This window comes from Vigna radiata, unplaced genomic scaffold (assembly GCF_000741045.1).
Source record: "Vigna radiata var. radiata cultivar VC1973A unplaced genomic scaffold, Vradiata_ver6 scaffold_7, whole genome shotgun sequence".
Taxonomy (NCBI): Eukaryota; Viridiplantae; Streptophyta; class Magnoliopsida; order Fabales; family Fabaceae; genus Vigna; species Vigna radiata.
Window position 1 is genome coordinate 1,896,100 of NW_014543262.1, and position 21,332 is coordinate 1,917,431.

Consider the following 21,332-nt stretch of genomic DNA (forward strand, 5'->3'; position numbering starts at 1 on the left):
CTGAAACTACAATGATCAATCATTCTTAAGTAGAGAGGATTGAATCATGTGGTGAGTAGTAGCAGGAGGTCTTAGTCTTGGAGGCTTCTAGTATGCTCCAAAACGCGATACAGACTAACCTCGTGAGTGTAGTAAGGTGAAACCCATTAGCAATGGCTTTGCAAAGCAGTAGAGGCTACCACGAGTGCACAACCCGCCATAGCTCGGTAATCATTCTATTCTGGACGAGTCAGTTTATCATGTAACATATCTTGTAGTATCTTTTAACATGCTTCAAGTGAACTTTGCATGTTGTGTGTGATTGTATAACATGATTTTCATACCTAGCTCACCCTTACTTATTTGTGTTACCTGTGTACGATCATCCAGTGAGCAGATGTTGAGGAGACTCCCTTGGAGAAGGTGCTGGAGGATGGAGATGTTGCAGCTTAGTCTTCCTAGGGGTTTCTTAGTTATCCCCTGTATTTTGAATTGCTCTTATTAAGTTTTGAATTTAGACCTCTTTTACTTAAGTTTAAATTTAGGAGTTAAATTTGGATGATTGTAATCTTAATACTCTAATTTCTCGTCTTAATATTATCTATAATTACATCTTTATATATGTATATAAATGCTATATAATTGGGATGTCACACTATTTATGTGAAATTTCATTATGTAACATTTGTATGCAATATTGGTTTAATATTGTTTGTCTCAACTATTAAAAGGTTTAATTTCTTTTATTAGAATGAACTCACCTCATTGTTATTAATCTTGAACTTACTATAATTGAAGAGAAACCAATTCCTATTACTGGATTTTATGTGTTTTCTGAATTATTAATGGAAATTTGTACTCAAAATGTAATTCATCATAATCTATTACACTAACTATTATCAACTTAATAGCATAAATTTTACACTAATTAAGTGTGGATATTTGTTGTACATGTATATGATGTCTATATTTAGATGTCCTTTACTCGAAAATATTTACAATAAAAGAATCAAAATGAGAGGAATGAAGTTTTAGAATCCCCCATTGCACATTTGACAAATTGTTTCCAATTGCATCTTGTGAATGTGAATCAACATATACAGATTTATACCAAACGAATGACATCAGAAACTACAAATACACTAAAAAACTTTATCCAATTTTTTTTCAGAAATATCCTTTCAAAATTATTTGACATTGTCAAACATTAAATATGTGTAAAAGTTCAACCTATATTATCCTCGTAAGGAGGAACTAGTCTCTTGTGCTTTATCCACATTCTCTCCTAACCTAACAAGTTATTGCCTGTTACATTTCTATAATAATAATGAATATTAAAAGGAAAAATATTCGAGTAACAAGTCATTGTATAATAATCAATACTTTCATATTCCCCTGTCATTAAACCTTGTTTATTTGAATAAATTTAAAAAAGAAAATTATTTGAAGGAATTTTTTTTATTTATTTGTATAAATTTGGAAGTAAGAATAAATTTAAAAATAAAATTTACGAAAATTAGTTTAAAATTTAATTTATGTGACATTTAAAAAAATCTACTTTCAAATTCACTCTCACTTATCTCTAAATCTATTTAAATCAACAACAAAAAAATTTATCATCAAATCCTCTCAATTACTCTTCCTCAAATCCACTCAAGTAAACAAAGCCTAAAATGTATTTAATCTGAATTATGAAGGATGTTGGACCGCCTGTGATTTGTCCGGAAGAAACAACTGAAAGCAACACTAGAAAGACTCAGCGGAATTTTACATTCAAAGGATATATAACCAATTTAACTTTTGTCGTGTTAAAAAGAAATGGTTGAGAATAAGTAGATTTTAATTTTAAACACAATCTAACCCCCCTATTTTGTGTTGAATATAGAGATGCTGGTAAAACCTACCTAACAATTTCTTGGTACTATAATTCACAAGTTTTCTTTAAAAGCATATTGGATTGATTAAAAAGAGGTAAAGCTCATTAGAGATACTTGCTAATCAGATGACAACTTAGGTTTCCAGGAATTTTGTCTTACAACTATGGTTCCACTGCTGCCAGCAACGTTGGATACCAATGGCTAAAAAATCAGATAATCAAAGCAGAAAGATCATCTGGCATCTTTCATCTTTCATTAATAATCATGATCGTTATAGCCGTACTCATCGTCCTCAGGAAAATATGTATCTGCAATATTATCAGTAGACAACCCACTTTTAATCATCTCCCCCGTATCATCTTCAAATTCATCCACTGATCCCATCTCATCGTCATTTTTGTGCTCAAATGACTGTAAGTTGTCATGATTATCTAGGGGCGGATCAAATCGTGCTTTCTTTTCTTTCTTGGGATCATCCGTTTTTTCCTGTTTGATAATATTAGAAACAAAGTTAGATTCAAGAAAAATTCAATGTCTTGATTTAAAGAATAGTATAGGTTAATTGTCAGAAGACATCTTTCCAAAGTTGTCATTTGAACATGTTGACATAAAGAAGTAAATCAAGAATGAAAACAGGCAGATAAGAAAAAGCATGTAGGCCTGATTGGACAGGGTTTTCAATAAACAAGTATAGGAGAAAAATATTGAAGTAAACTTCTCTTACAAACAAAAACTGACTTTTTAACAAGTTAAAATTAGATTTTATAGAAGCCAAAATCATGATTTTACAGTATGCATAAGCTAATTTTAAACATAATTCATTTCACTTTTGTATTCTTTTGTCAATGCCTACTGAGAAATTTATCAAAATCATGTTTTAATACGGAATATTTTTGGGTGCTAGTGGCACTTAATGCGTGTCAATATTACATGTGATATGAAGCAAATAAGTTCTGGAGAGAAGTACCAGTTCATTAAATAATTCACCCAGGCGATCAAAATTGACTTTAGATTTCAGACTCTGCAATTGCTACACAAGCGAACAAGTAGTTTTAGTTATATATAAACAATTTCAGAAGATATTAAGTTGATAATTAAGAAACTGAGTCATATATATTGGTCAAGGATTTGATAAATAAAGCTGCATGCACATAATAAAACAAACTCAACTATTAAGGATTGACACATTCTCTATCTGAAAAGATACAACAAAAGCCCTAAATCCAAATGCTCAATAAGCACGACATACAAGGTCAAAGCAACAGTGAGTACTCCAACACTGCTCAATGCTTCGAAAGACCTTGCTTTTTTCTTTACTATCATATCTTCTTTTTTAGGTTTTTACCCCTAAAGTTTTTATACTTGACTACACGTGGAAACAAGAAATAATTTTATGGATAGCGATCATATGAGTTACATTCCGGATGCCTCATTTTAAAACAATCAATCCCTCCATACTAAAGAAACAATATTTAAAGATATTTTATCCTAATAATGATATTTTGAAGATATTTTTATCCTAAAAAACTGTAATTTACAAAACTCCCCCTTTGTATCGGATATATGCATATAGTTACCTATTATTTTTTTACAAATATACAATGGAGATGGGACTGTAACAATATATAGAGAAAATGCATGTTTATTGTTGAATAGATAAATACCCTTTTTTTATTAGACATTTGGCCGAAGGCCTCTGCAGCAGATTGAGCTGGCCCCATACTTTTTGCCTCATTGGCTCGTCTCTGTTTCATTTCCTGAAATAGTGTATTTAACAAACCCAAAAAAAAAAATTATAAGCTTGAAGTCTTGCAGCATGAATCGTACAGTGTAAACAAAAAACAATGCATAACTATTGGATCCGCTCTACACCCATTAAAATGTATATTGATAAGCATACTCGATTTGAAAGTAAAACAATTACAAAAATATTTGCAAATCATAAATTGAATCAATTCATCTCCCAAACTCACTACGTAATTCGGCGGCTTTAAATTTCCCAATGCATCTCAGGCTTCCATTTCATTAGTCTCTTAGTTTATATACAAGTAGATGATTTTAACTAATGCATATAGTCATAACCTTCTTATTTACTCTTTCTATTCCGAGAGAAATTTATCCAAACTAGGTTAAACTATACAATTCCAAGACCAGAAATTCTTAGTATCTTAATAATCTAATCTCTTTCGATATATGAATCGGGTCCAACTCAACGAAGTACATTCATACGGCAGGGGAATCAGGCCTGTCGGTGTTAGAAATCAAATTCTCCCTTCATCAAACCTTGGACCTCTAAACAACAAATAGCATCCCATTCCAGACATTAGGACTGCAGCAATGACAACCTCTCACTAAACAAGAACAGAAATTGCAAACATCAAATAAATGCACACCAACATTGGGAAGCTGATAGAACATCCAATTAATGGCTCGATTTTATCAACAATAGGGGAAAAAGAGCTTAAGTTCCAACAAAAACAATTCTAGATCTTGCAGCTCCTCAGAGACCTGGGATAGAGTCCCCTTTTCAAACGACAATTCCAACAATCCACATAAACCTGCAACCTTGAAAACATGGCTGAGGGTAAACTTGTTGCCTTCCCCATTCTAAATTAAACCTTCCACACCATGGAACTCTCGGGAGAAAGTTTTACATGTAAAATCAATATACAGTGTCTTTCCTAGTATTCTTAGCAGTGTCCATGCTTCCCCGATTCAAATTTAGACAAACTAATTTTTCAGTGGTAATGACCACTTTCCCAAAATTTTATATGATAGCTTACTCATTCCAAACTAAGGCCAAAACATGCGAAACATACTAATACTATCACTCAACGCAAATAAATGATTGTAACACTAGGATAATTATGTAACTTATTATAGGTGATCAATCTAACTGATGAATTTTGAGAAATACATTGTTCATGAACATCAAATATCAAATAAACTCACTACTGATAAGCCAAAATCTATAAGCAATAGTTTTTATGGAAATCATGTTTTATGTTCATTAAACATCGAATGAAGTAACAAAGCATAGATTAAAATCAAACTGATATGACACTTCTTGACATGGCTTATGTAATGAGATAAAAATCTAACTATATTTCATGGATTTTTTATCTCAAGTTAATTGTGGTATAATTTAATAGTCAGAACGTATCAAAAAAATATTCAGAAAGAACCTTTCTGGATTTTGCCACAGCTTCAGAAGCAGATGCAGCGAGCTCTCTTGCTGCAAGTAAATCCTCTGAACAGTTTTCAAAATTTGCCTCAAAAACTTTCTTGTTAGCTTCTGCAATTGCTTCCTTGGCTGCCTGCTCCTGAAAGTAACATAAAACTTGAGTGAGATCCAGTGCAGATTAAGCTTCCAGATAAAGTTAAACAGAAAATCAAGGACAACAAGTACAAGTAACAGCACCCACTCCTGAATGACTTCAAATCATGATACAGAGTGAAAAGAAACTAAAACAAATTTACCTAGCACAACTAGAACCAAAAAATAGTAGATACCATTTCTTTACCTCAAGATACTCCCGATTTGCTTCTTCCCATAGTATCTTCTTGATCTGCCTCCCCTTCTCATCATGAATGTATAAATCAACTTCTTCATCATCAATATCAGATAAAGTTTCAGATTCATCTTCTCTAAATGAATCATCACATTCACCATCTTTAACGGACTCATGCGCAACATTGGCCCCTAAAACCATTTTTGTGCAAATAGGAATGAATACAGAGGAAATCTAACATGCTAGCAGAGTGAATGAAATAAGAGCACCCACCAATACCTTCTGGCACAGGCAAATCTTCTCTATGGCTCTTAAACTGATCATTTGATGCATTCGCCAACTGACCAAAAGTACCAGAAAAAAATAAAGATTTAGAAGTCGTGCATGCATATGGATCAGATCTAAAATTTATGAGCCAAGTTGTTCGGAAAAACATACAGTTATCTGGAAATATGAATTAATTTCAGATGACCATATGTCTAGATCACTGCTTGAAGAATGGTTTCATATAAGATAAAGAACTAAATGAAAGTTAAAGTTTCTAGATGGCCACATTTTTGTTAATGAGGGGTTACAATATCATGATATCAACTAGACAGTGTGTGAACATGCGCAAATAAAAATTACTATTTTGCTGGATATCTATCGCATCTTGTACTCTTCTGCTGGATGCATTCAAGTGCAAGTAGAATAGTAATTTGATTTGATCAGTACTATTTAAGGAACTTAAAGTATGGGTTTGGTGTTCCGTTATGATATTTGGCACCAGTATGTTTGTCACTGGAGTGATTTTGCGGACATAGATTCTCTTTTCTCTTCAAAGATGAAACTCAAATTTTTAGAAAATATTATGAATGTATAGACCTTATTTAGTTCATGAATCGTTAAACTTTTCCAATTATATCAATTCTTTTAGAAATTTAACTATGAGGCCATACAAATAATTTTGCTTCTTTCTGTACAAGCAAGCCCTAGTGAATATTATGAATCTTTTAATGCAAAAAGTTAAAACAGAGAAAAGGAAAAATTAAAAAGAATACATGTAAATAAAAAGCAAACTACCACACACAATACCAAGTCAAGGAAAACTTACATCACATGCTTCATCAACACTCTCTTTGAGAAGTGCCCTTTTCTCTCTTTCCCTCTCAGCACGTTGGAATGCAGGAGGATCCGAACCACCACCAAGTCCACCAGAGAGCATATCTAACTGTGAGCATATTAATCAATTCAATAGTCAATGCCAAAAGGCAATGTAGCCTAGAAAGGAAACCATCGTGATGATGAAGAAAGTACTCACGTCCTTATAGCATTCTTCACACAATCCAAGTGCAAAATGGGAAGCCCCGCTGTCCTTGTGCTCACATAGTAGATCTTTCGAAACCCCTTTCAATTCACCTTCTGGCATTGCTGTTGGATTTTTTTCTTGCTCCTTTGCCAATGTATCCAACTCCTCAACCTATAACCATAAAAGGTTCATGAAAAATGTTTACTCACTGTCAAATCTAAAATAGTGAATTCAACCACTGGTCTTGAAACACATCAGTATCGTAATAGACCATGGCATTAAAAGGAAGTAGAAACATACTGTCAAGCTAGAACATTTCGTATTCTCAAATTCAACCAATCGTTTGGTCAATGTTTGTTCACATACATGGACGATTCTAAGCTGCATTGAAAATTAGAAAATCAACGGACATCCAATATAAGAAAAAAATATTAAGGCTCAACTAATATCCTTGAAAGTTAGATGAATAGTCAAGTGAAGAAACAATTACATCAGCAAATGTGTAACTAGAATATGCAGAAGATTGTGAAATATGTCACTGCTATTATGGCAATCCTCTTCAAGAATAGATATTCTTAATCAGAAATAGGATATGAAATGTAATAATAAAATCAAAGGAAAACTTGACTTGAGAAAAACACAAAGGAATTAGAATAAATTTGAGAGTGGATTTACCTCTCTTAGGATCACATTTATAATAAATTTGTATACATCAGATACAATGTATTAGAAGAAAGAGAAGAGAATATGAAAAGATATACCTTGGAACTAAGTACAACACAAAGCAAACAATACCTTTACAATAAATTCTGCTAAAACTATTTACTCTAACAATTTGTATGACTTTTACAATTATACCAGACACATATGATACAAAAGGATAAATCAACAGTAGCACAAATAATAGGAATTGTTGTAAGCTTGGTAGATGACTCTCAACTGAAATTTTAAGGCATTAGCAAACTCCTCCCTTTCCTAACCTTTACTTGGATTTAACACTTATGTTATTGGCTGTCAATTAATTTAGCATCCATTAGCAAGCCAACATGCACTCTTGATTATTTCTATTCTTTTTGTTCATAACTTTGTTCTAGCCCAAGATTGTTTCACGTAATGGTGTAGTGCATAAAATGATGCACTGATACTTTAATCTGTATCATGTATATGTGCCTGACACGTATCCGATACTTTAAGGATACCTGTCAATGAAGTATCTAATCTATAAAGTAATAATACTTTTATGATGACAATAACTTATAATTTTTTTATTTTGACAATGCTCAATACATTTGATTTTAATCTGAATTCACACAATAGCAATCATATATTTATTATGCTTTTAAGAATTTTCATTTTTAAATATGCATATATCATTTATCGTATCCTATTATTTTTAGAATAAGTTTATCTATCAAATACGTATGTGTCTAACATATATCCAATACTTTAGGATACTTTATCGACACTTATCAATGAAGTATCGAATCTATAAAGCAGTAATACTTTTATGATCACAATAAAGTATAATTGTTTTATTTCGACACTGTTCAATACATTTGATTTTAATTTGAATTCATACCGTTAAATATAGTGAAAAACTATATTTGGGATTAATCTCCCTTGTGTTAAATACACAGATAGGATTCTCTATTTATAATAGAAAAAATATGGACTAAGCCCAAAATACAAATAAGAAATAATAACAAACTAACTAAAAGATAAAAGATAAATATAAAATAAAGATAGTATATCTAACACTCCCCCTCAAGCTGGTGCATACAAATCGTATGTACCAAGCTTGTTACAAATATAATCAATTCTCAGTACCCGTAAAGACTTAGTGAAAATATCTGCTAATTGATCATTTGAATTTACTAATTCAGTCTTGATATCTCCAGATACAATCTTCTCTCGAATGAAATGACAATCAATTTCAATGTGTTTGGTCCTCTCATGAAAGACAAGATTAGGACTAATATGAAGAGCAGCCTAATTATCACATACAAGTGTCATTTGCGTGACATCTCCAAATTGTAACTCTCTAAGGAATTGCTTAAGCCAAACAAGTTCAGAAGGGGTTGAAGCCATAGCTCTATATTCTGCTTCTGCACTAGATCTTGCCACAACACTCTTGTTTCTTGCTTTTCCAAGAGATCAAGTTACCACCAATGGAGACACAATATCCGGATGTAGATCTTCTATCAGAAGGAGATCCTGCCCAATCAGCATCAGAATAACAAACCACTCTTGTATGGTTACTAGAACCATATAACAACCCTTTTCCAGGAGATCCTTTAATGTACTTTAATATACAAATAACTGCATTCCAATGATCTTCACATGGGGAATTAAGGAATTGGCTTACCACACTAACTACAAAGGAAATATCAGGACGAGTAACTGTAAGATAATTCAATTTTCCAACTAATCTTCTATATTTCTCGGGATCTGACTTAGGCTCCCCCTGTTTTGGTAGAAGTTTAGTATTAGGATCCATGGGTGTGTCCACAGGTTTTGAATTCATCAACCCAGTTTCCTCCAAAATATCTAGTGCATATTTCCTTTGAGATATAACAATACCATCATTGGATTGTGCCACCTCAATACCCAAGAAATATCTAAGTTTGCCAAGATCTTTGGTCTGAAAATGGTTTCAAAGATGTTGTTTCATCTAAGAGATGTCATGACTATAACTGCCTGTAAGAACAATGTCATCAACATATACTATCAAGTATACAAATCCAACAGTTGAGTGATGGTAAAAGACTGAATGACCTGCCTCACAACGAGTCATACCAAATTGTTGAACAACATCACTAAACTTTCCAAACCAGGCCCTAGGAGATTGTTTTAGGCCATATAAAGATTTGCGAAGACGACATACCAACCTAGAAGACTCCCCCTGAGCAACAAATCCCGGAGATTGCTCCATATAAATCTCTTCTTGCAAATCTCGTTAAGGAATGCATTTTTTACATCCAATTGATAAAGAGGCCATTGTTGAAGAATCACCATGGCTAAAAATAAACGAATAGATGTCATCTTTGCCACTGGAAAAAAAGTATTACCATAATCCAAACCAAAAATTTGAGTGTAAACTTTGGCCACAAGACGAGCTTTGAGGCGATCAATAGTTCCATCACGACCAACTTTGATAGCAAAAACCCACCTGCAACCAACAACAGATTTCCCAGATGGTAATGGGACAAGCTCCCAAGTTCCACTATTCTGAAGAGCACATAATTCATCTAACATGGCTTGACGCCAACCAGAATGGGCTAAGGCATCATTAATAGATTTTGGGATTGTCACAGAAGAAATAGAAGAAAGACAGGTATAAAAAGGTGAAGACAGTCTATGATAACTTAAAGCAAGATAATGTGGAGAGGGATTACGGGTAGAACGTATACCTTTTCGAAGGGCAATTGGATGGGTAGACTCAGTTGTCGGAGTCGGAGGAGACAAGGTAGTTGGCACTTCAATTGAGTCACTTGGCAGTTGTTGAGAAACTGCTGGAGAACTAGGCACAATTGGAGGATCACAAACAACAGGAATATTGATAATATTAGAAGGAGACATATTAGAAGAAGAATGATCATTAAAATAAAAGGAAGACTCATTGAAGGTGACATCTGCAGATATAAAATAACGATCAAGAGAAGGAGAAAAACACTTGTATCCTTTCTTTGATTTAGTAAAGTCTAAAAAAACACATTTGTGTGATCGAAGAGCTAACTTATCAAGACCAGGACCAAAATTATGAACGAAACATGTAGACCCAAAAACTTTTAGAAGTAATGGGTGAAGAGGTTCACGAGGAAATAAAATAGAATGACGTATTTTATTTTCTAAAACAGAAGAGAGCATGTGATTAATGAGATAACATGCAGTAAGAACAGCATCACCCCAAAAATATTGAGGAATGTTACCATGAATTAAAAGAGTATGAGTTGTTTCAATAAGATGTTTACTTTTACGCTCAGCCACCCCATTTTGTTGAGGTGTATAAGCACATGAAGTTTGGTGAAGAATACCATGAGAAACCATAAATTGTTGAAAAGAATGGAAAGATATTCACGACCATTATCACTACGCAAAATTTGAATAGAAACACCAAACTAAGTTTTAATTTCATTATAAAATGTTTGAAAATGATACAATAACTCAAAACGATTTTTCATTAAAAACAACCAAGTACATCTAGAATAATCATCAATAAAGGTAATGAAGTATTGAAAACCTAAATTAGACTTAACACGACTAGGTTCCCAAATGTCAGAATGAACTAAGGCAAAAGGAGATGAAACACGTTGTGAGACACTACGAGGAAAGGAACTACGGATATGTTTTCCTAATTGACACGACTCACAAACTAAATTGGACAACTTGGATAAGCTAGAAACATGCTGTTGTAGTTTGGCAAACTGGGATGACCTAACTAAGCATGAAGAAGAGATGGAGACTCCATAACTGCACCAATATGTGCAGTGGGGCAAAGATGATAAAGACCATGAGACTCACATCCGGTGCCAATCACCTGTCTCGAACTCCGGTCCTGTAAACAAACAGAATCTTTGTTAAAAAAAATATCAAAATCAAGAGAACGAGTTAGACGACTGACAGATAATAGGTTAAAAGGAGACCCAGGGACATTCAGAACATTATCAATGGATAAAAAAGGAAAAATTTTAACAGTCCCAACACAATGAGCTAAAACTCTAGATCCATCAGCCATTGCAACAAAGGGTAAAGGATTCGGAGAGGACAAAGAGGAAAACAAAGATTTGTTACCAGTAATGTGATCTATGGCTCCCGAGTCAAGAACCCAAGAGTCAAAAAAAGAAAATGGACTCAGACCAATAAAAGATGTACCTGTGTGTGCTACAGATGCAGTGGAACTAGAAGGTTGTTGATCCTTATACCATTTGAGAAATTTACTGAAAATAACAAAGTCATCACTGATATCAGATGAAGGAGGATCCTCAGTAGGTGATTGTGACGAAGAAGTAGTCTGAACAATTGCAGCAGATCTAGGAGGGCGGCCATGTAATGCATAACACTCGTCAATCGTGTGGCCTACCTTGCCACAATGGTTACACTTGAGACGTCCTTTTCTTGGTTTGTGAGAGTGATTGTAATCATGACGTTGAGATGCCAACGTAGAGGAAACATATGTATCATTGATGGGTCTACTAGGTACAAGCAAAAAAGTGGAACAAGTAGAAGTCAGAGTGGGAACAACAAGTGAACCCAAAATCTGATCACGAACATGAGAATACTCATCAACAAGGCCGTGCAATGCTAGCAGCATGAAGAACTTTAACCGTTGCTCTATTTCTTTAGCAGGAGTAGAAGCAGGTGGCAATAATTCATTAAACTCATGAAAAAGAGCATGAATTTTACCCATATAATCAGTCAGAGTCCTGACGCTGCGGAGCAAGAACATTGAGAAGATCATGACAAACACCATAAAGACGTTGAGTATCATTGGTGTATAACAATTTAGCGTGTTCCCATATTTCAAAACATGTTTCGTAAGAACGAAAAATTTGTTTTAAAAAGAAATGAAAGGTACCCTTGAGAACAATGCATAACTGAGCATCAACTTTCAACCAATGGGTAACTGTAGCGGAATCAATAGTTGTCACATTCTGAGTAATATGATCAAGATACCCTTGACTCTTAAACCAAAGTTTAACGTCTGATGCCCAAGTTGAAGAATTAGTACCATCTAACTTATCAATAGATAAATGCACATTGACATAGTTAGCATATATGGACGGGTTAGAAGCCATGAACAAGCAAGAGAGTACAAAACCTAGAACTCGAAAGAGGCCCAATCAATACAGCCAGGTCATGGTGAGCCCAATAAAGGTGGTCGACGATGGAGACAACAACACTAACGTCGGCGACGACAACTTCTAACAGCAACGGCGGTTGTAGTGGGCAGGATCAAAGGAAAAAAAAAAAAAAGACTTATGCTCTAGATACCATGTTGAATATAGTGAAAAACTATATTTGGAATTAATCTCCCTTGTGTTAAATACACACATAGGGTTCTCTATTTATAATAGAAGAAATATGGGCTAAGTCCAAAATATAAATAACAAATAATAACAAACTAAGTAAAAGATAAAAGATAAATATAAAATAAAGATAATATATCTAACACATACAATTGCAATCATATACTTATTATGTTTTTAAGAATTTTATACATTTTTAAATATGCATATATCACATATCGTATCTTATTATTTTAAAAATAAGCTTATCGCAATGTCAAATACGTATTGTATCCATGCATCAACATAAGTCAAAAGAATTATATCAACTTCCACCATTAATCTTCTCCAAAATTGTCTCTTGATTGACTCTTGTCATTTAGGAAAACACGTTCTTGTATTTGTAGTCATCTAGCCAATAAAAGTGCTTAACATTTGTGCTTAGGTTCACATTTACAGTCCAAGTTGCTTTCTTTCAACTTTAGGCTACTATTATTATGTCACTTTCATGGATGATAGGCAAGGGAAAAAGGAGAGTGTCATGAAGGTACACTCTAGGAAGAAAAATAAAAACAAAAGCAGTTAACTAGTTAAAAATTAGCTATTATCTTATATGAGATGTGTTAGATATATTATCTTTATATTATATTTATCTTTTATCTTTAGTTAGTTTGATATTATTTTTTATTTGTATTTTGTACTTAATCCATATTTTTTCTATTATAATATATTCAACACAAAGATATTAACCTCATACATAGTTTTTACATATTCAACAAGATGAATACCTTTTGTGAAAGTCTATATATTGTCATGTGAGAGTTAGAAGACTTTTTTTTTAATTGATGATTGTGATAGGGAGAACATTGTAAATAATAACAATGAAATATATATCAAAAGGGAGATGAAAGAGCATCTCTAATAAAGCATGCCAATGAATTTCAAAACAGAAATCAATAAATTATGAATAAATTTATTGATTATCTTCAACACTTATGACGAACTGTATATCTTGTAAAAAAATACCCAGCAAGCAACATATGACAATAATAATAAAAAATAAGTTACAAGGTATGAAAATTTATCATTACTTACAATATCGGGTTTGGAGCATTTAATTCCATGTGCAAAAGCAGAAATGTATAATGCCGCACCACATAAACCACTAGGTTTCCTCCCTGTCTGTTTTCTAGCATTAGCAATTCAACATCCTCATAATAAAAAAAGTTTATACTTCACACATCCCAAATTAAGGCTTCCTTTGTCCAAACTAAAAACATAACTAAGAACAATGCTAGAACAAGGTTAAGATACCTGCATCCAGTCTCGTTTCATACTTGCAACAAGGCTCAGAGCAGTATCAGAGACCGCCTTACTCCCTCGCTTAATCAAATCTACATGACATGGCATTAATCTATTATTTTCATACTTGCATCTGAATTACTTATACTTTTATTGACAGAAGAAGAAAAAACATAAAATATGGAAGGAAATTCTCATTCCATATCACAGGAATTTAATTTCATATTCAAATAAACATAAACCAACATATAATTCCCTTCTATATTCTCAATTTCTTTATTGCAGTATCATAGGTCCAGAGGAATCTTTGAAGGTTAGAATATGAGAAAGGAACAAGAATAAAGTCTTGCAAGTGAACACTATCAAAGAATACAAAGGAGAGTATTTATTTGCTAACAATCATAAAGCTTAAAATGCTTTAGCGGGAAGCAAATCATTACAGGGTGTGTGGGATTTGTGCACCATACACCAAAAATGCATTTAATCTTCATCGCTATTAATGTCCAAAAAGTCGCACCACTCATTATAATCAGAGAGATAGTCTCCACTAGGTCTATAAAGAGTTTTCATTGTCTAAATTCTCTCAAAACGATTTGTTTTCTCTCACTCTTAAAATTCACCACACACAACCAACAAAATGTTTTAGTTATCCGCTTATACAAATTGAGCTGAAAAGAAAACACTCACTTTTAGTATATCTATGAATAAAAAGACTAGGATCAATAGGCCTTTGAACAATTGGGTGCTCTCCAAGCTTCAGCACTTCACAAAGCTGCAAGAAAACTGATCCTAGAGCATAACTGCACATCAGATACGTGAATAGAAGCAAAGCAACAATCAGAAACACAAAAAACAGGGATACATTGACAAAACATTAACTAAAATATGGGAGAAATATAACCAGTAGACTCCAATAACAAAGAAAACCATACTCACACATCTATTCTTAAATAATTTGAAAAATCAATAAGAAGGTACGGCTTGTTGTTGTCCCTGCAAGAAAAGGAAAAACAATTTCAGCACAAAAAAAGAAAATGTTGCAATACGACCAGTATTGTAGACTCATTATGCTGAATCAAAGGTGAAAAGTACAATCCATTGAACTCATTGCTCTTCAACCACAGTCGTAGAGCACTATTCTCTACCAATTAAATTCTCATAAACAAACATCATTAACACAGTATAGAACTCATGCCGAAATAGAACTCATACCGAAATGCAATATAGAGACAAGCAGCCTGTACTAGCTCTGATTTACGTCCACGAGTGAAGTTTTCCCCAAGCGCCAGCTTCAATAGAAAAAGTCAAGGATTAGTTAAATGAAAAAAATTATTTTTCAAAAGTGTATCAAAAAATAAAAGCAAGTTTAAAATGAGTTTGGTCGAAAATGTGACATACTTTATAAAAGGCAAGTGCTTGGTCGGCCATATGTTCATCCTGAACTCCAAGGCCAGAACTTAGAAATTTAATCTCTTCATGAGCTGTGAACTCAAAAAATAATTGGCTCATAGGAATACAAATAAATACAAGCATGAAATTATTAACAGTAATCAAACTCGTAATCATATAACACATAAGCACTAAGAAAAACTATCCAAATTTATCTTCTAGACATTGTTTTCCCATTAGGGTCCACAATCAATTGATTGCATTGGCTGTGTGAACATAAAAAATACTAGATTTTCTTATCATTGAATAAATATTAAACATTAAATTAAAATTTATTATTGGACTGCAACTTTGAAAGGATTGAGGAGCAACCAGAAGAAAATAGCAGAACTGGACAGATTTAGGACCAACATAGTAATATGTTTGATAATTCGCCAATTTGAGATGCAGTATTTTATGCAAATCAGAGAATTAATTAATCAAAATACAGCGTGAGGCACTGAGATTTAAGAAAGGCATACCTCTATCTAAAGTCCTTTGTCGTGACTCGGAGAACTCGCTTTGAACTGTTCTTACATAATTACCTGATAATTTACTCTATAGACACAAATCAGGAATCCATGAGAAACAAAAACAAGTGTAGAATTACAGGTAAAACAATTGCTCGTGGTTAAAAAAATTAAACTTGAATATCCCAGNAACTGCAGTTCTACTACTTGTATGATTAATGTCTTCTACGATGCTCTCCATTGATTGAAGAAGCAAATAATGGATGCACCACAACAATATTTTCGGTACCTTTGAGAAAAGTGCTACATGTGACCTTATGAGAGTTTAGATCCTCTACTTTTCCTTAAGATAACGACAGGGTCACACTCTGAAATAGAAAAAAAAAAAAAAAAAAGACACTTGCAGGTTTGGAATATAGAACTGCACGGTGGGATCCACCCGCTTTTCCTTTTTCCCACAAACCATACTTGCAGTCAAACTTAAAAATCAAGCAACCTAAATCCCTATCAGATCTTAATAAAAATAGCTCAAGCCTCTTTCTCTGTAACATGATGTTGTAAATTAAGTGGGTCAATCGTAAAATTGTCTGCCCAAAAAACCGCTATAGCCTGTCAAGCTTCAATTACCTGCCCTGCCGTATTCTTGACAAATGTAGGCTCCTCAGTAAAAAAGTAATCTTCCAACACCTTCCCACAGATTACGCAACATCTGAGAAGCAAAATTAATAAAAGAAAATAAACATCGAATAACACCGGAGGTTTCCTCTACACATTTCTAGATCAATAATTAAATTAAATAAAATATACAGTTCCAAATTCAATATGCATAGCATAATGCACAAATTTTACTAGAAAAACGAAATTCTAAGAATTAGTGTGAAAGCACCAAAGATACTCACAAGAAACCGTCATCCATTCTCTCCCCAGCTACATTTTTGGCACAGTGACTGCAGTACACCATTGTGGTTGATACAGATCTGCAAAGTCAGTGAGATGAAGGCATTGAAGATGATAGTAAAACTGAAGAAAAATAAGAGGGAGTTGAAATGTTTTAGAGGATTGGAATTGTGACATCCCATAAATTATATGGTACAATATAATGTAACAGGATATTATCATTATAATATGACAAAGCAGTTCGAAGATGTACTTAGAGATTATAATCAGTACAGTCATCCAAAATGAGCTGTAAACTTAAAACTTTACATACAATGAAAGTCTCTCATAATGGTATAAAAATGTCTAACATAAAACCTGGAAAAGTAGATACTACAACAAAATTATAAAGTCTCTCAAAATATATAGATATCTAAGGACAGTAATCAAAAACTACGTAAATACAAATAAACTAAAAAGTTCCTCAAAATATACTAAAGGAATCTAATAAAAAGGGTCCTAAGAGGTAGTGGCTGGATCCTCTGTCTCCAAAGCTTGCTCAGGGAAACATCCTTTGACTCTGCTCACATCCAAAGGATTGGATGATCATCGCAAGGGGGAGGGCAAGCACATACAACAAACACAATGCAAGGGTAAGCTAGGTATAAAAAACATGTTATCAATCAAGTATATCAAGCGTGTAATGACAATAATACAACACAAACTATAACTGAATGCATTTTATTGATACCAAGGACAAACCACGTAATTTGACCGTCCAAACTAGTATGAAATGTCGAGTTCCAGGGGTTTGTGCACTTGTGGTGGCCCTACTGCTTTGCAAAGCCATTGCCGAGGGGTTTCACCCGACCACACACAAGTGTAAGTCCAACCAAACTCATCTTGGCCCATATAAAATGGAGACACCCAAGACTATGACCTCCTCCTATTCTCACCACATGACTCATCACTCTCTAATTGAGCATGGATGGTCATTAGAATGTCAAGGTAAACCCCATCCTGAACTCCGGCCATTCATACGNTCAATCACGACAAACTANAGTGGCACCACCATGTAACCTCCCTTGAGGATCNTGGAATTACGTCCAATAACCATACTTTTACTTTGAAACTTAACTCAACACATGAACCACCAAATACCATGACATTATCTCACTGAATCAATATAAAACCATGTACATGTAACCCTTCAACTTTACTTTGCATACAAACATATATATAACATTAATTTCACTTCAAAAAAACCACAAACGATCCAAAATCCAATGAACTCATACTTAGACAAGGAAAATGACTTTAAAATCATCACCAACAGTTCCGGAAGGGTCTAAAACCCCCAGAACGACCTAAAGAACGTCCAAAACGGACATCCGGAACCCCTCAAACTATCAAAAATAAAAGCAACAGCAGAAAAGGGCGCCCAGGGCCCTTTAGTGGCGCCCGGGCGCCATATTTCTGGCAAAACGCCGAATCAAAGGGCGCCCAGCGCCCTTTTGGGGCGCCTAGGCGTGGATTCTGCAGAATTTTCTGCAGATTGTGCAGATTTGGAAGAACTCACACCCCAAAGTTTCGTTTTAGGCCTTTTGGTGAATTTTGGACACCCCTAACTCGAAGTATAGGTTGAATCTAACTTGTTTGAAGACTCATACACTATCCTAACTCAAAACTCTAAAAGATATGCAGAGAATTATGATCAAAAACTCTATATTGGTTCACTTAGGAACTTGGATTCACATTCACTGTTTAGAGACTCTTTTAGACACTTTTTATGCTTCTAATAAGTCATAAATGACTTACCTAAGTGACTGCAATAGCCTAAACCTAAGTCTAACCTATAATTCTCAAATTCACTACTCAAGTTCCCTAATTTGACTCAAACACTTAAATTGACTTAGCCATTTACTCACAATCTGCAGAAAACTGAATCCTCACTCTTAAACAATAAAATTCACATCATATACATAGTCATACAATTCACAATTGCTCACTTATCAGTTCATATCAAACACAAGCCATAAAACATCAATTTCAGCACATGTTCTTTTACATCCAGTTCAAAAGTAAAGCAATTCTTCACTCAATATATACGTGCATCAAATTGTAATAATTCTACCTAAAGATCAAACAAGGATGCAGATATTGTTCAAACAAGAATTTAGAACCTAGCTTCCCTTACCTTGAAATCTCACAGTGCAACTCAAAGCTTGCTTCTACAGTTCCTTACACTTCAAGGATTCACCCAAACCCTACAAATTACACGGTAGTGATCAANGACAACTCTTAAAGCTGAAAATGAGCAGGAATTGAAGGAGAGAAAACAAAAGACACATGCAACCAGCGGATTGCATGGTCTATGTTCCATGACAGTGAAGAAAAGAGGGAAGAATGACTTACCCCTTAAACCCCGAATATGATCGGTGCAAATCGAAGTTCTCTACACTAGGGATACATGGGTACCACTTGATTAGAATTTCACTGGCTTAGTGAGAAGAAGTAGTAGAGAGAAGGAAGAGAGAATGGAAAACAAGTTTTCTAGAGAGAGAATGGAAGAGTTAAGAAATGAATCAGATGTCATGAAAGAGACCCTTTTTAAGGTCAACATGTTTAAATTATAAGAAGTCTAGTTTTAATCTATTAATTCTTGATTAATATTTTTCAGGTTATCACAGGAATAAAAGTTGAATTCAATAAGGGTTTATCATTTCGGGGGAAAGGTAGCAAAATCTGCCAAATAAAGAAATTAGTAAATAAAAGTTAAAGAATTAAAATAATAAAAAATAGATAGGGTGTAAGAATATGTTTAACACATAATTAAGATAGGGTTTAAGAATATGTTTAACACATAATTAAGATAGGGTTTAAGAATGACTCTAATATCATGTTAAAAAAAAAATAGACTTTAAGTCTATTTCAAATCTACAAAACCCTGTCACTTCTATAACACAACAAACAGCTTCACTTCATTGTAAATGCGTATTATGATGAATCCAATTAAAAAAACAACACTATGTTCAACTCTTTTGATTCTCAGCCTAATGTGAATAATATAAACAAAAAGTTTTTCAAGCATTACCTCTCGCTAGTTATCTGTAACGGGGAACTTGAACAGTTCCAACTTGGTGGATCAAATTGCTTCAGTGTAATGTAGCACCTCGCTTCCTATGCAAGACACCACAGAGCACATAAAACAAAGAATAATAAAAAGCAGAACCACACCAATTTGATTATTATCAGGGAGAGAGACTCGCGACAAAACACGTCAAATTGGAGCTATGAGAACTTATAATTTCATTATCGGCCGGGAATTTCATTCAATAAATAAACAAACATACAACGAGAAGAGAGGGAAAACGGACCTTTTAGAGGCAGCCTTCGGCTACTCCGGTTGTTAATGAGAAGAGAGGAGAGAAGAGTGAATGGTATGAACACAGAGAGAAAGGATTGCGAAGGTTAAATCCTGATACAGACTATCAAAACTGAGCACGAAAAGATCGTGCACACGTTTTATTATAAAAGTCTAAATGTAAGTTACTGCTGTCAAAATTTAGTGACTAACCAAAACCCTAATATTATTCTTAAATTAAATAAATTGCATCAGATATCTTTTATAATTATGTGAAAATGGTATAATTATGTATTTATTATATATCTTTTATATCTTTTTGTACGAAAGTATAACATCAGATACCGTTTCTTTTATACAAAGATACAGATAATACTAAATTATATCAAATTAAACTTATTATTTGAAACCTATATTATCTTTGATAACCTATATTATAGGATAAACAAGTTATGTTACTCTTACTAGTAAATATTAAAAATAATGTTAAATTAGTTGTTTGATTCCATTTTTTGTTGAGATAATTTAAGTAGATCTTTTCGATTATTTTCTTTTTCTTAATTAACTCTTATTTTTTTGAAAAATTAATTCAATTATGTTACTTTCATTATATATGTACTATCAACTTCAAATACATGTTAAAGTGTCATTCAATAATATTTTTATGTGTTAAATCAATATTATGTCACATGTAACATGACACTAACAATGTCATATATTAATATTTGCATCATGTATTAATATTAGTATTAATTATCGTTGTCTAATATTCAATTTATTTTCTATATTTTTTATATTAAACTCAATCTCAACCTTTTTAAAAAAATTGAACAATATTATTTCCTTCTAAATTTAGAATAAATTCATTTTTTATATAAATGTCAGTTATATTTTTATTAAAACTGACATTTTTATTAAAATTCTTTAAATTATTTTTAAACTTACTCTAATTATATTATTAGATTTTATTTAAATAAATTATTTTTTAACAAGATTTTGCTGATTACAAAAGTTGTGATTTTAAACATAAACTTGTTAAATATATGTTTTCAAAATTTTCAGTGAGAAGTTCAATAATTTAATTTCAACAATTAAATCATTTAAAAAAAATAAAAATACTTTTTCTCTAGATTTTTAGTAGGAATGTCAAAACTAGAGCTGTCAAAATGGGTAACCCGGCTCGATCTGGTCCGGCCCACCACGGATTGGTCACTTAGTGAGTCAACCCAAC

General features: G+C 33.2%; 1 protein-coding gene across 6 annotated transcripts; it reads right to left on the reverse strand.

Moving 5' to 3' along the window:
- Positions 1 to 1,936: 1,936 nt before the first annotated feature.
- On the reverse strand, positions 1,937 to 20,247 carry LOC106753955 (transcription factor IIIB 60 kDa subunit). Of its 6 annotated transcripts, none has more exons than XM_022777623.1 (24): positions 20,115 to 20,247; positions 19,832 to 19,917; positions 19,153 to 19,192; positions 18,935 to 19,004; positions 16,761 to 16,838; positions 16,489 to 16,570; positions 15,874 to 15,949; positions 15,362 to 15,444; positions 15,176 to 15,252; positions 14,900 to 14,956; positions 14,651 to 14,763; positions 13,976 to 14,055; positions 13,757 to 13,843; positions 11,178 to 11,211; positions 10,067 to 10,176; positions 6,957 to 7,037; positions 6,669 to 6,827; positions 6,462 to 6,578; positions 5,642 to 5,708; positions 5,381 to 5,559; positions 5,042 to 5,179; positions 3,521 to 3,613; positions 2,824 to 2,886; positions 1,937 to 2,342 (listed from the first exon to the last, which is right to left on the reverse strand). In XM_022777623.1, the coding sequence occupies exons 5-24, from the start codon at positions 16,820 to 16,822 to the stop codon at positions 2,112 to 2,114; spliced, it is 1,989 nt and encodes a 662-aa protein (XP_022633344.1). In that variant the 5' UTR covers positions 16,823 to 16,838; positions 18,935 to 19,004; positions 19,153 to 19,192; positions 19,832 to 19,917; positions 20,115 to 20,247; the 3' UTR covers positions 1,937 to 2,111. The 6 variants fall into 6 exon arrangements, with proteins under 6 accessions (XP_022633344.1, XP_022633343.1, XP_022633345.1 ...); XM_022777622.1 differs by having other exon boundaries at positions 19,153 to 19,197; XM_022777624.1 differs by lacking the exon at positions 19,153 to 19,192 and having other exon boundaries at positions 5,648 to 5,708.
- Between the last annotated feature and the right edge of the window lie 1,085 nt (positions 20,248 to 21,332).